Consider the following 15,305-nt stretch of genomic DNA (forward strand, 5'->3'; position numbering starts at 1 on the left):
CTGGTGACCTCTGGCTGGAGCTAGGGAACATCTCTACTAAAAGAAGGGCTTTGGCTCAAATCCCTGCATGTAGCAGAGTGTGGGTTTGACCTCAGTGATTGTCTTTTCCTTTGAGTACCAGGTCAGGGACAAATAGCTGCCATGCCTGCCTCTCCCACTTTGTGATACCAGGCTTTTTTTCCTCTACTTTCATACCACGTCCCTCAAATTGTATTTTGCTGATCTGAAATTAAATTTTTCAGCATTGCATTTTGGAAGGTTGACAGAAATCTTTTTTTTCCTGGTTCTGCTGCTGAACCAAAAAAAGCCCAGTGATTGTTACAGCTGACACGGTGAGAACCCTCTGCTTGCTGCCATAAGTGATGCTGGGAGTCTAGGGAGACCCAAAACAAAAGCAGCAACTTAATAGGGAAAGAAACTAAAAGGGACCTCACTCAGCTGCCGTAGAGATAAATATTAAAACTCCCACTGACTATAGTGATTCAGCAAAGAGATCTTTCTCCTCGATTACACAGGTAACTTTACTATACATGATATACACCTCAGAAGCAAAACCAAACCTTTGGATGGGGGAAATAACTTTGGGGACAGATCTTTTAAAAATCATGCATTGACAATAATAACGTAAAGGGATGAAAACTAAAGGTGGAATTAAACAGATTAAGTCCAAACTTCATTGCTTCTCTGAGAAGACAATGGAAGTAAGCTTCAGTCAGGAAAAGATGAAGGAAGTATGGGTTTTATTTTCAATAGGGTGTTAAATGCTGTGTTCTTATAATAATAGGCACAATGTGGTGCTTTTGTTCCATAGTTTAAAAATGTTTAATGGCTTAGGTAATGGGGGTTCTAGCACCCCTGTGTTTTGCAACTTAGATACCATCCCTAATATGTTTTGCACACAAAAGCGCTACTTAAAGGGAAGTATTATTATTACTAATACCCAATTCTTACTAGAAACCCAACAGTGTTTTTTATACAGGCTATTATTATTATTACTACTAGTTATCCTAGTGTACAACTAATATTATCACTACTATTAATAGCTGCCTGTATAAAAAAATGTTGGGGTTTGGGTGAGTTTTTTTTGCCAAAATCAATAGGGAAACCTTTTCTCCAAATATTTTTATTAGAAAATATGACAGAACTACTAAGATGTGGTACACTTCTCTGCTCAGCCTTGCTATTAGCCTCCCCTGGGGTGCTCCGGGATCCAGGCAGGTGCTCAGGGCCTCACGCTCCAGTTCCTGCTGTGCTGACAGCAGCGTACTGCCTGCTCTGCTGCAGAAACCAAGTCAGTGCTTTCTGTGCTTCTCTTGCCTGTACCTTTCCCAGCCAGCATGTGAGAAGGAGAAAAATGTCTTCTCCTCTTCCCTGCAGGCTCCAGCAATGAAGGTAGGTCTGGCTCTAGAGTGCAGGTCTCCATCCAGAAAAGCTTTTAAGCATGCAATTAATCCATCCCCATTTAGAAAAATACAGACACAGCTACATTTTGCCAAGCAAGACCTGGGAGCATATGCCAATTAAGGCACTTTGGTAAGTGCTTTGGTGAGCGAGGCTGGGCAGCTGATCGGGGACCGCAGAAGGGCAACAGCAAACGATAGAGGGAGGGCAGCTCTGGTGGCATCGGAGCAGCAGGAGCAAGGAGGGCTGAGAGTCAGACCATGACTCAGGAAAGCCCACTTCTATTTCAGTGCCTTTGTTGACTCTGGTGTCACCTTTTCCAAGTCACTTCACTGTGCCATTAGAGTTAATAACAGCGACCTCCTTGACAATATCCTTCTGAGATTTACACACACGAGGAGCACACTGTGAAAGCCAAGTGTTAATGATGACATCTTTGGTGAAATCACCTGGCTTTGGTATAAGTTCCATTATCTCTCTAGAAGCTGCTCGAAGTCCTTGATTCTGACCTTGGGGATACAGCTGGGATCTCACAGATGTTTCCCACTGCTTCACACAGTCTCAGTTAGGATCTGCCCCGTCAGCTCAGGGACATGGAAGGGGACACAAGTCAGGGCAAACTGCTCAGCTCATGGGCTCAGACTAGCCCTCCAAACACCATGGGCAGATTTAAGGGCAGCCGAGAGAAAGTAAATAGAGCCCCTCTGCTAGCAGCAGGCTGTGTGTGACACATTCATGTGATCCAGCATCAACACCTGCAGGGGAAACAGCGGCTTTCAGGAAAGTTATTTTCCAGAACAAAAACAACTGAGTGGATGGGAAGGAGGGAAGTGAGATTTCCATTGCTGGGAGAAAAAAATAAACGCTATAAATAAAAGACTAGATTGGCTGAAGAGCATGGCTTCTTTCAGGGGGCACTCAGCAGTGCCCAGGGCCAAACCCCAGCTCGGCAGAAGAGAGCAGGTCATGAATCCAGATGCTCATGTTGTCCCAAATTATGTGCTCGGAGTACTCCTTGATACCCAGGCAGCCTGTCGCCATGACTGCTACTTACCTTCGGTACAGGCGCTCTTAATTCACTGGCACATTTGAAGCACCCGATGAAAATCTCTCTGATGATCTCAATTTGGAAGCCCTTCTTCTACAAAATGCTTCACAGGAAAGTCTCTTTTTTTAGGAGATGTACGTACCCAAAAAGTGCTAAAGACTATATTGTTCAAGACAAATGTATGAATTGCTGTCATCTAAAATAAGCAGCTAGTGCAGTTTGATGTACAGCAGAAATTTTCTGGATGTTACAAAAATAGCCCCTTGTATTAATCTGACAGGTCTAGCCCCCACAGAGGTGTGCAAAGCCTTAGCGCTAGCAAATACCTTCTGATGATGCCTTGCTGAGTCACTACATCACCAGCTCCAGACGGAAGCCTTTGTCTAAATATATACTTTATGTTTCACTAATTGCTGTGACATGTAAAATAGGGCATGTAAGCATGATACAGGTTACAGGGGCTGGACTGTGATGTTTAATTATAAGCTACAACATCTCAGTGTCATAAAGATTGTTTCTATTAGTGATCTGACAAGGCTTCTTGCATCTTACTGCAAGATGTCTCTGTGGCTTTAATTCATTGAGCGAGCACTTTCCTTTTCCCTCAAGAACAGGAGAATTTCATCATAAGAAACAAATTAATCAAATACTTTTTATACTAAATATGCTTAACCTAAAGCTCTCTCCCTATTATTTCATAAATGCCTTGAGATTACAGAGGCTCAGCTAGCTTAGTAAAGATGAATTGCATGTGATCCTGGGAATACAGCCATTGCATTAGTTATTATTCTTCCTTTCTGTTGCGTTACACTTTTTGTAAATAATCTGCATGTTTAATCAATGGAGACTAATTAAGAATACAGGACACACTTTACTGTTGTATTAACACCTGTTCATTGCCATAGACAAGATGTCATCAATATTTTTTAGATTAAAATACTACTTCTGGAGATATACATCATTGAGAATTTTACTGTAATCGTTACAAAATCTAAAAGAATATTTTGTCACTGGGCACAAACAGCAATATGCAGATTTGCAGCTATATAACCAAATGCATCATTCACCCATGTATATGGTATTTTGGAAGAAAGGGATTATAATGGACTTGATTATTTCTTCCTATAGCCCAGAATTCGAGGAGGCCAAAAGACAGAAGAACCTCTTTAAACCACCTCCAGAGCAATGCTGCTCTACACATCTAAATAAAACCAGTCAAATGCTGATACCAGTTATTCCACTGTAAATATGTACTTTCTTCATTGACTTTAATAGATTTTTCCTAAATTCACAGTGGTAACAAAGCAGTTACTGCTGCCCCAAGCAGCTGATTTGTATGTCAGATAATATGGTGGATAAATGCCACTGAGGGCCGGATCTATCAACTTTGCTTGTACAAACAATTGCATTGATTTAAACAGGATCAATCAAGTCAGCGGGATTTACTCAGGCAATGTCTGCATTAAGAGTCGGAGCAGGGCTGCAAGGGTGACCCGGCTTGTGCGGGGGCCCAATGTCCGTGCCAGTGGCGTGGTGGAAAGAGGATGTTATTCCAGCCAAGCTCCCGCTTGGCCCCACAATTGCCCATTGTCAGCTGCAACAAGCAGAGTAAATGGGAAATTCACCTCAGAAATGTTCTCCTGATCCCAACTGGAACATGGATGTGGGCATAAACCCAGATGGCCCCAGGCCTGCCAGTGTCTCATGCACATTGTCACGATTTACCAAGGGAAATAGGTTGGGGATTGGTCTTCCCAGTTCACCATGAAGTGCTAGGTCATTCTAATGGCTGGTCTTGTTCAGGAGCATCCTGGTTTTGACTGGAATAGAGTTAACCTTCTTCCTCATAACTGGTACAGTGCTTTGTTTTGGATTTAGTATGAGAACAGTCTCGATAACACACTGATGTTTTAGTTGTTGCTAAGTAGTGCTTACTTTAAATCAAGGACTTGTCAAGTTTCCCATGCTCTGGCAGTGAGCAGGTGCTCAAGAAGGTTGGAGGGGACACAGCCAGGACAGCTGACCCGAACTAGCCAAAGGGATATTCCATACCATAGAATGCCATGCTTAGTACATAAAGTGGGAGAGGGGTTAGCAGGGAGGTGCTGATCACTGCTCGGGGACTGGCTGGGCATCGGTCAGTGAGTGGTGAGCAATTGTACTGGGCATCGCTTGGAGTTTTTCCCTTTTGGATTCATTTCTCTCTCCCTCTCCTTCTCCTTGCTTTTTGTTTTAATTATTAAGCTGTTCTTATCTCAGAAAAGGTTCTACCTTTTTCCCCAAATCTCCTCCTCATTCCTCTGGGGGAGGGCTGTGAGCAAGCAGCTGTGTGGTACTTAGTTGCTGGCTGGGGTTAAACCACAACAAGGAGACAGCCACCAGCTACATACACTTCACCTGCTTAGAAACCTATATTGTATGTGTATTTTGGGGTGAAGAAAGTAAGGTTCATGAAAGGTATGTCCCTCAAGGAAAGATGCCAAGGGGGAACTCAAGGAAGGACAAGAGTTTTACCTCTGACCAAAGGAAACCATTGCTTATTAACCAGTTGAGGGCCAGAAACTATTCCTACTATGGCTACATGATACTTACTTTTGTATGGAGGGGAAACGGTCCTTGACCAAAGAGGATGGCAGGAGAGTCTCCTGTGGAGAGGAGGTGTTGCCCAGGACAATAAACTGGTGCAGATTCCCCAAGAGGTTTGAATGGGGAGATTGGCTTTACTTCTGTATGTTTTACACTAACTGGGTGATAACGAACCCTTCATCTCCTTGGGGATGGTGAGCCTAAACCAAGGCCCATGGGACAGGTGACAAGCACTTGAGCTCGCCTGGGTCTTCTCCCCAGCATCCCAGGGGTGGGAGTGCATGTCCCTCAGCCCTTGGTGGCTGCAGGGATGGCATGGCTGGGGGGCAGGGCAGGCAGGGACATCCTCAGGCGATGCTGGGGAAAGCTCCCTTGTCCGAGGAAAGGCAGAGCATGGGGAGCGTGGAAGCCTTCGTCAGCGCTTGAATAGGGTCTCAGTTTTCCTAGGGTATTTCGCAAGTGTCTCCAGTTGGTGTAATGCTGCTGAAATGTAGCGACTGCCGCCTAATCCACACGAAACAGCATCGGTTCCACGTAGCCGCAATGTGCCAGAGGGAGGCAGGGAGCCAAGCACAATTACGTCGCTACAAATTTCTGATCGTTGGCTCGTGCAATGCAGAAGGATCAAAATAAAATAGGGGGGAAAAGTAAAATTATGTCAGTATCACTTGTTTAATAAGCTATTTTACTTCATTTTCCCCCAGCATTGTAAGACAGCCGCTTTGCTTCGTATCTCAGTACTCAACCAGTGTGCGTGTTCTTCAGCACTTCTGTTCCATGTTTCATTGCTGAAATAACGGTAGGAGGCAAGTCCATGGAGGCACTCCAGTACCAGGATACAAATAGTCGCAGCTTCCAAGAAAAACAGAAACGCAGCAAATTCTTTTTTTAAAAAAAATGTATATACACACACACACACAGAGATACCAACTTATATCTGTTTTTCTTACTGCCTACTGTGAATCTTTAGAAAAGGTAATATATTTTCAACACTGACATGCCAATCAGTTAATCAATGCAGTTAAATATTTCCAGCTACTGTGTCTAATTTCTCTGCTGTATTTTACAGTGCTTCTACATTAGACCTAGCTAGAAAACACAACTCTGATGTTATTTTGGCTGTTTGTGATTTATACATCAAATCCGCTTTGAAGTTCTTAAATTCTTTACAAAACAGTTTTCAAGCAATAATGGAACCATTGCTCTGTGTTCTTAGTTAAGAAATTACTGCTTTAAGGTAGTGTCTCAAATTGTATCTATTTTAGCATCTCCTTTGAGGCTTCTCTGGCAGAGCACAAGTTTAGACCAATTGATTACTCTGCCACTCCCTCAGGAGAGACTCTTGTTCCTTCCATGCTTGTTATGGATTTTTAGCTGTTCAGCAGTATAACATACAGATGTGCAAGTAAAGATTTTTTCTTGATACAAATTTTTCAGCTTGCAGGTGACTTTCAGTATCTGTCCTCATCAGACATGAAAGGTTTATACACTTACACAAAGTACTGTAAATTCACAATAAATTATAGGAGTGGGTGACTGAAGATACAGCCCTTTGAGATCCAAAGTACCTTTAGGTTCCCCTGGGCTTTCTCAGGGCATCATGGGCATAAGGTCTCACCAGAGCAGGCTTCTGTGGGTACGTAATTAAAAGCGCAACACGTGGCTGCCTTTCACATCTAAGCTATTAGGACAGTTTGTGTGTATAAGGATTTGTAGACTGGGTCTTTCAAAGGATACCTATGATTCCGGAAGGATGATCAAAAATGAGGAGCAATGTGTCAACAAGGTGTGCATGTGTTATTTTCATTTTATTACTGTAATTTCTTACCTAGAAGAAAGACCTCTGTAGATCCATACATACTGAGATGATAACTGATGTAGTTTTATCTCTGATCTCATTGATTGTTCTGATCTGTGGTTGTTTGTTTTTTGATTTTGCATCTGTTTTCAAATGTTTTTGAAGTAGCCAGATTAATGTAGTGTTTAAAATTGCCCACTGATCAAAAGGTGCTACTGGGAGTTTTGATTCTGTCGTGACAGCAAAAAAAACACAGTAAAACAAAAATTCTTTGCTTTTTTATGTGTTTATTCATGTTCTGTCACTCCTTCTCCTCTGTTAATCCTGGTTTTTTCATCTATCTCTTAGTAACCCATCGAATCACTCACCTGGCTTTTAGAAAGTTCCCTTTTGGATACATTGAGGCAGAAGCCTGAACCATTGGCACTCTCCACACTACAGCCAATAATGAAATTGTTTACAAATTATACTACGATGTGCAAGATCTCATTTGATTTTACCTTAACTATTTTGTTTTTCCCTCGCTACCTCACAGATGATGGAAATGCTTAAAACAAGTTAAGGTAGTGTGACACTGACTAATGTAAGTGTGCGCATGGCATCCAGGAGACAAGCTGTGAAATGTTTGCGCGCTTCTGCCAAAATAGATTGTTGCATGGCTTTCTGCTGTTGTCTCGTGTTTCTGATGTTAGGCAGCATGTTCAGCAACATGTAAGCATTTCGTTTGATATTTATATTCCCAGCTTTGGTTTTGTATAGTCTTAATAGTCCACGTTTTTCAGGAGCTTGTGGCAGCTGCTAGTGGCAAATCTGCAAGCTGTATATGTTATTCTTATGTTCAGAAGTACCTACGAGGATCAGGGCCCCATTGGATACGGCTGTTTAGAAATACACTGTAGAAATGTTGAAGTGTGCAATTCAGATGGGTCAAAAACAGTCTCGACCCTTCTTCTGTGCTTGCCGGTGGAAAGCATCAGCTCCCCGTCTGCCTTGTTTAGAAGTCAAGCCTGGCACCGGTGCAGCTGGCTGCTGCGTATGGCTCTGCTACCCACCTCTGTGCCTTTGCAATGGGAATGCTTTGTGACAACTCTTCTGTTCTCAAACTTCGTGTGACAGATGACACATTGGAATTAAAAATGTTATGTTTCACAGTACTGTTTAAAAGAGACTACTATGGGCAAATGCGATGTTCTCCTGTGTTTATATACTTCTTTTAACCGTAGTGTATGTAATGCTTATGAAGGTGAGACCAATCACAGCATCTTGAAACATAGAGGTCTTCTGCTGCTGCCTGGTGTTGGGAGGCAGAGCTCAGTTATTCCCTGCCTGGATTTCTGTTCACCTGGGATTGCCACTCATATTTTAAGCACACTGTAGGTTTTGCTATATGAGGCTGGTCAGATATTGACCAGATTGCCCAGCAAAGTAGTGTCATCTCCCTCCTTGGAGGTACTCAGAACTTTACCCTGGACATTACTCTGAGCAACCTGCTTTGGTTGGATCTGCTCTGAGCAGGGAATTGGAATACATGACTTCCAGAAGTCCCTTCCTACTTAGAGTTGTCAATGATTCTGTGATTTCCTGGCTGTATGGGTGGGGAGTAGCATGAAGCCACCAAGATATCTTTTGCTATGCTGTAAGCTATGATTTGAAACCAGATCACCAGAGATCAGTGCGCTGGTCACTGTTCCACTTTTCTGGATAATAAAATGGAGATTATCAAATGCTGGTTGTTAGTCTCAGTATACCCAGTTCAGCCACGTGCAACGGAGCTACATGTGTAGGTATTTGTTGTATTTTCTTGTCATGCATCAAAAATATCACTTTACTCCATTGCACCCAATGTGTGTAATACGTGTGGAGTTACAGCATGTGTTGTGTGAGAACAGGATGGTTTATCAGAAACACATCTAGTTCTGAATTACTGGAACTACGCCAGCTGACACTGACAGCTGTCTACATGATGTTTTTATAGCTGTTCTCAAGTTTCCCGTGTAAGAACCCTACCTCTGTTCCTAAGACATTAATGATTAGACTGTCAGAGCTGAGAAAATCCACATGGCAAGCAAGGTCACCTTCACCGTTCTCAGTAACAAAGGAAAACACCAGGCTAATGAGGCTAAGGAAGTCCTAATTAACATCAATGGTGAACTCAAAGCTAGGGAAAAATAGGGCTGGCAAAATAAGTCTCTACAGAGCAAGGTTGTTTTTTGAAAGAAGCTTTCCTTGCAAAGGAAGCCTGGAAGCTGTATTTTCAAATACGGTTAGTGCTGGGGATGGGTTGCTGAAAAGAAAGGGAGTCAGTAATGGGTTTGTGATTTTCCTGCCTCCTCCTCCTTGGTGAGTTCCCACCAGCACTCAGAGCCTCTGATACTCAACTGACGCCCCGAGGCAGGAGCACCACCACAGATCGCTGTTCCCACCTGCCAAAAAGTCACCGTGCTCCTTCTTAAGCTGAGCCCCTTCACTCCCCGAGAAATACGTCTCCTCAGGGAAGCTGGAGCCATGACAGACACGCAGAGCTGGACCACCCCATAGCCTCCCACCTCCTCCCCTTGCTGTTAGAAGACCCACCTTCTGCATTCCTGCACAGCAAAACAAAACCACAGCCAACATCTACCCACAGTTGTTGTGCATGGTAAATGGACGTCCCATTGCGCATGGTAAATGGATGTCCCACAGATCATTTTTGATAGGGGCCAACTCACAGATCCATCTCTAGCACCACTTAAGGATCCTGAATTTGCCTGAGTCTTGCTGCACTGTGCCACTGTGACAAGAAATAGTCCATCCTCCCAAAGCACCCAATTAAGCATTTTTGCTCCTGTTTTCTTCCCCTAAACTACTCTTAGTCCAAAGTTCAGATTCCCTGAATTGGGCTAATTCCCCAGGTTGCTACTCCCTCCTCTCAACTCTCTGACCCCCACTGCTGCAACCAGCCGTCTCTCAGACCCTTGTATCTGGCAGAGAACTGCTGAGCCATGCAATGTTTCAGTCTATTCACTTGTATAACCTGGTGTTTCACGCTGATGTCCTTACTTAACCATCTCTGGTCTCTGCCAGGCTGGTGCTGCTGGAAGAAGCCTGTTTTCCCCACTGATTTCCCTTGCATGGCAGGGACATCTCCAGCTCAGCTCTCTTAGTTTACAAGTGTGAGGGAGCAGTCCGTAAACAAGTGACTGTTCTTGGTTTTCAGTGCCTGTATATGGATAATAGCACCTGCAAGCATGTTTCAAATTCCAGAAAGAAATATTCAAATCAGATATGACAAACAAAAATCCCACAGCCTTTTCAGCAGTGAGGAAAGTGAACCCAGAAACAATTCCCTAAGGGTACTGTGAGTTTCCAGTGTTGGAGAGCCTCAGGGACAAATTATTCAAACACATCGGAAGTGACACTGGTGCAATTAGCCTACCTTGGGACAAGCAGTGGTCTGCATGACCTCCTGAAGTTATCTCCTGCCGTGTTTTCATATGATTCTGTTATTTTAAATGATGTTAACAGCCTCAGCCACAAAATTTAATCACTGTTCTAAATTATGCGCATGTGTAAGTGGCTGACACCAGGACACAAATCTGCCGGTAAGAGAAGACAGACTTGAAGAACCACTGCAGGTCACCATCTCCCTCTTGCACACATGCACACAAGGGTGTAAGTCCACACACACTGCTCCTGCCTGTTAGCGTAAGCTATTACATACTCAGCCAACTCCAGCACTAGCCACAGAGCCAGCTGCCATGGCCCGCTGGATCATGCTCTCATGTGTCCTTCTGCAAACCATGTTGTCTTGGCTGCCTTCCTCTTTGAGCCTCAGAGCATCCATCCTTCACCAAATCCTGCAAGTTACTTTCTCCACTTATATCGTTCTGAGCAAATGATGGGACTAGTTTTTCTAATGACCTACGGTGCAGTTTTATCCCTCCCATGAAGGTTAAATCCTCAGAAAATTATTCACAGATTGCCATCATTGATCAAAATGGTCTCCTACAATTTCATTCAACCTTCAGCCACACCCATCTCTGACCATGTCTGATTAGGAGACTTATTTCCAACATCTCTCCTGTTTCATTAACAGGAACACATGCCTTGGGATTTACCATGAAACCCTCTGCGCTTCCCAGGCAGGGACATAGCTCCTCACAGTGATGCTGGGTGGCTGTGAATCTGTCAACACTGCTACTGCCTGCTGCTTCATCTGCCCAACAGCAGCACTAAGCAAAAGCCAGTGCTCTCTGAAATTATCACTGCCAGCTCACTTGCCTACTGTTTGGGTTCCTCTGTTCCCTGTGTTTAGATATTCTCTGCACCGTGAAGCTAGCCATGCCCTCATCAGGACGTTTTTTGTCTCATGCCCTAAACCCTGGCAGTCCTTTGCTGCTAGATATGTATGCTGGTCTCTGTCATCTCCACAAGGTCTTCTATCCCAACATTTCCACTTGCCTCATCCCGTCATGCTTGCCCAAGCTGCTGTTGCAGTGCCACCTTTGGGGTTCTGTGATCCCTCCATGACAAAAAAGGTACACACTCCCTATCTTCTTCTGCTCCCACCTGCTGTTTTCAGCCATGTGTGATCACTTCCAGCATTGCCAACTTTGAGCTCAAAGTGCTACTATTTGGGGAGTAAAGACGAGTACATGTGTTTCTCACCAGAACAGTGCGTAGGCACAGCTCTCCTTTTCCTGATGCTCATATTGCTTGCAACCCAGAACAGTGCTTTTTACCTTTAAGCAAAAGCATACCCTACTTACTCATTTTCAGAAGTGTGGCTGTGACTTAAGCAAGCAGTGCATTCCCAGGCAGTGTCCATAGCTCATCCAGCATATCAATATGGCTTCAAGGGATATGAAGGAGTTTTACACAAATGGGGACATGAGAGAGAAGCTGGACCCAACCCAGCAAAGCACATTGTTTCCTGGAAGTGTGTAAGGAGCCCTAACAAATTCAGCAGGATGATCCATGGACTGAGAGGTGTGCTCTCATCTAAGTGTTTTGCTGGCTGATGGCCACAGACCAACTTGCTCCTGAAAGCCCATGGGACGACTGAGAAAGCGAAATCTGCCCAGTGGAATACCAATGCCTCCCTTGCCCAAAGACTATCCAACTTGCTGACGTGTGAAAATTGTAGGGTCTTTATCAAAGACATTGAAAAGCTCAGCCAACCTCAAACTTTCCTTCCTTCAGCAGAGCACAGTTACAATCCTTCACTAGGGCTGGCCAACCTTTCTGCATCACGAGGCCCCAAAATGCCAATCTTTTCCAAGGCTGGCCAACAGCCATCAGGCAGACCATGAAGACCTGAAGCAGGACAAAGATCCTGGGGTTGTTCATAGACAAGAACAGGGTCTCCCATGCTCGCCATGGAAGACAGCTTGGCTGGGCTTGTGTCTGAACCCCACATGTTCTGGCTGTGCTGGTATCTGCAACCCTAAAGCCTGCCCTACCCCAGGGACTCCTGCATCAAGTGGATGCTCTCAGTCCCATGGGAACCACTGTGCCTTGGGACCAGGTCCGAATGACTCATCCTCAAACCTACCCAAAGGATCAGAAGTCATTCACTGTCTTAAGGGTTGCATTTGCTGTGTGTTGTTGGCATTCAGACTACCTAAAGAATTTAGCAGGCAGAAACCTGTAGTAGCATTTTACAACCCGTCAATGTATTAACCTGGGAAGTTATTATCCGTGAGCTGAGCTAGAACTGACTGATGCTGTTGTACACGCCCCTTTACTTGTCTTCCTGACAAATGGCTATTCTGGATTTTCCAGTCATTCTACATGCTCATCTTTAGGAGCATTTTCTTATTTCTTAAGATACATTTCCCTTTTGTAGTCCCACTGATAATCATGTTGGCACTATAAGCACAAATGCTCATCTTCTTCATGACAGCATTTTCAGCAGAAAGTGATCCTCTGGAAGACTAGAGATAGAAAAGACTATACTGGTGCCCATGGAACCAGTGATTTTCCCATTCCAGATTTGTTTCATACCAAAATGTGCACTGGAAACCATACCTCCTGCTGTAGAGAACCATCTTCAATGGACTTGGAGTGGTGTAAAGGGTAATTACGAGGTTATTCCCATCCCTAATCTCTGTGACAGAATTATAAAAATCGCAAAATGCAAAAATCTTTCCCTGCTGACAAATGAGATCTGTTGTTGATTTTGGTACTCACCAGAGAGGGAAGGGTGGTTAAAGGCAAGGAGAGCAGGTACCTCTGTAGCGCCCTTTGTCAACCAGCAAGAAAGGGCAGCAGGGTTTTTTTCATTTTGGTGTTGGCTCAGGACACACAGAGCACCACCATCTGGATGCCAAGGAAATGCATAAAAAAAGCAATTTCCTGAAATGAAGGCATACAGCTATCCTCAGCCCGTTATATATTAAGGGGAGGGCAGTCATTCTCCAGAATGCCTGAAGCCAGCTCTGAAGGCAAAGCTGATATATTCTCAGAGGTGCTTAAGCTCAGATCAGCTTTGAGGGGGAGAAAATATTGCTTCCATCCAGTTCGTGCCAGAGGAGATCTCAAGAAGTAAATCAAAGGACACTAGGGACAGATCTTTGATAAAAGCGTATCAAAACTTTTTTAATTTGTTTGCACTGCTGTTGTAAAGCAGACTCACCGGAGACAATATGATCTACAAATGGAATTTGTTACTAAATCAGGACACAACTTACTGGAAGGATAAGTAATGATTTCATCTAAGTCATTACATCTCGCTATCAATAGCGTATCTCTGTGTGGAGCATGCTCGCCTCTGGCTGAATATCATATAAACCCTGTGGAACAGACTTTAGATGCCTGATTCAAGGACATGGCACACCCAACCACCCCAAAATCAGTGGGTCAGATGGTCCCTGGTTGAGATCAGAGGTGCATAGTTACGTACAATCAATGGTACGTGCAACATCCAGCACATAATCCTTTTGGTTTGTAAAATTTGATTCTGCCCAGATATGTGGGAAAGGGACATTTGTTAAGAGCAGAGAAAGGGGATGTTTCTCCTGGATACAGGCGTGTTCACAGGCACTGTGACCTCCAGGTCTGACACATCCCAGGCACGTACTCATGGCATCAGTGTGCGATACAGATTGGACCAAGGGAGCATGCATCTCACAGTGAGTGGATCTGCCCACGTGCACCTCCAACCTGAAAAACTTTTGCAGCAAATATCAAAAATACTCAAATGCTGCCTAGGCAACATTTCTGAGCAGGGCAAGAGTACCTGTACATGGGGGAGCTGCACCAGTGTGGTGGGTTGACCTTGGCTGGATGCTAGGTGCCCACCAAGCTGTTCCAGCACTCCACTCCTCAGCAGAATGGGAGAAGGTCGAGGGGGAGAAAATAAGATTAAAAAAATGTTGTGGATCAGGATAAAGACAGTTTAATGAAACGATAGCAGAAGTCACGCATACAGAAGCAAAAAAAACCCAAAATCTGTTATTCTCTACTTCTCATCAGCAGGCGATGTTCAGCCACTTCCCGGGAAGCAGGGCTTCAGTACGCGTAGTGGTTGCTCTGGAAGACAAATGTCATAAATAGTTAATGCTCCTTCTCCCTCCTCCTTTCTTTTAGCTTTTATATCTAAGCGGATGTCATATGGTATGGAATCCTTTGGTCAGTTTGGGCCATCTGTCCTGGCTGTGTCCCCTCCCAAGATCTTTCCCACCCCCGTCCTGCTGCTGAGGGGGGGAAGGCTGGAGAGGCAGCCTTGGTGCTGTGCGAGCCCTGCTCAGCAGCAGCCAGAACCCTGGAGTTTTAGCACCACCTTTTTAGCTACCGAATCAAAGCACAGCACTAGGAGGGCTGCTACAGGGCTCAGCCAGACCCAACACAACCAGGCTGAAAATCAGGATGCTGGATAGCTTTCCAGACAGCCTTGCCTTATCCCTACATCCCTCACCTCTGTCCTTTATACTGCCAAAGTCTATTTTGTGCCTTTCTTCCCTTACATGTTTCAGTGCAGCTGTTGTCCATGCTCTTTTTAAATCCTTCTCCTTAGCAATGCCAGCTTCTGGAAACATCATTCATTCCCCTGGAGTCTCCTTCTTTGCCTCTTTTTTTTTAAAAAATACCTCCCTCTCTCTTCTGCAGGCAGATCTCCACTTTCCAGAACAGTAATGCCAGTTAGTTTCATTTAACTATACAGCTGTAGTTAAAACTGACCCCCATATCTTACCTCGCATGCCTACCCTGTCTGATTGTAGTTGGGAAGCCTATTAGCTTCTGCATCCAGGCAGCACACACCCTCAGTGTTATTTTAAACATTATCACCATCTTCCCTGTTCTTTCCAGACTGATGCTGTTATTTAATCCTGCTGACATTCCCTCAAGATTGTCCTGCAAAACTATCTATTATTATTTGTTCCCACAGTAAGTCCCTGATAGCTTCATCCTCACCATCTGTGACCTTCTCTGTTCTGGCCCTCTTGGTCCTCACCATGTCTTCCCTCAAAATGTCACAGCTCAAATCAATTC

General features: G+C 44.3%; 1 protein-coding gene across 4 annotated transcripts in view; it reads left to right on the top strand.

The window, feature by feature from the left end:
* LHFPL3 (LHFPL tetraspan subfamily member 3) overlaps positions 1-15,305 on the top strand; it is a 323,142-nt gene that overhangs the window by 277,771 nt on the left and 30,066 nt on the right. Inside the window, exons 3-4 of one of the 4 annotated variants that reach the window (XM_080392002.1) lie at positions 7,369-7,416; positions 8,057-14,342. The exons of 1 other annotated variant lie outside the window; for it this stretch is intronic. In XM_080392002.1, coding sequence (XP_080248128.1) covers positions 7,369-7,385 — 17 coding nt within the window. In that variant the 3' untranslated portion in view covers positions 7,386-7,416; positions 8,057-14,342. Of the gene's footprint in view, positions 1-7,368; positions 7,417-8,056; positions 14,343-15,305 lie in introns of those variants that run through there. 2 more of the 4 variants (XM_080392001.1, XM_080392003.1) reach the window with 2 other exon arrangements.

The sequence above is a fragment of the Falco punctatus genome, assembly GCF_963210335.1.
Source record: "Falco punctatus genome assembly, chromosome: 6".
Lineage (NCBI taxonomy): Eukaryota > Metazoa > Chordata > Aves > Falconiformes > Falconidae > Falco > Falco punctatus.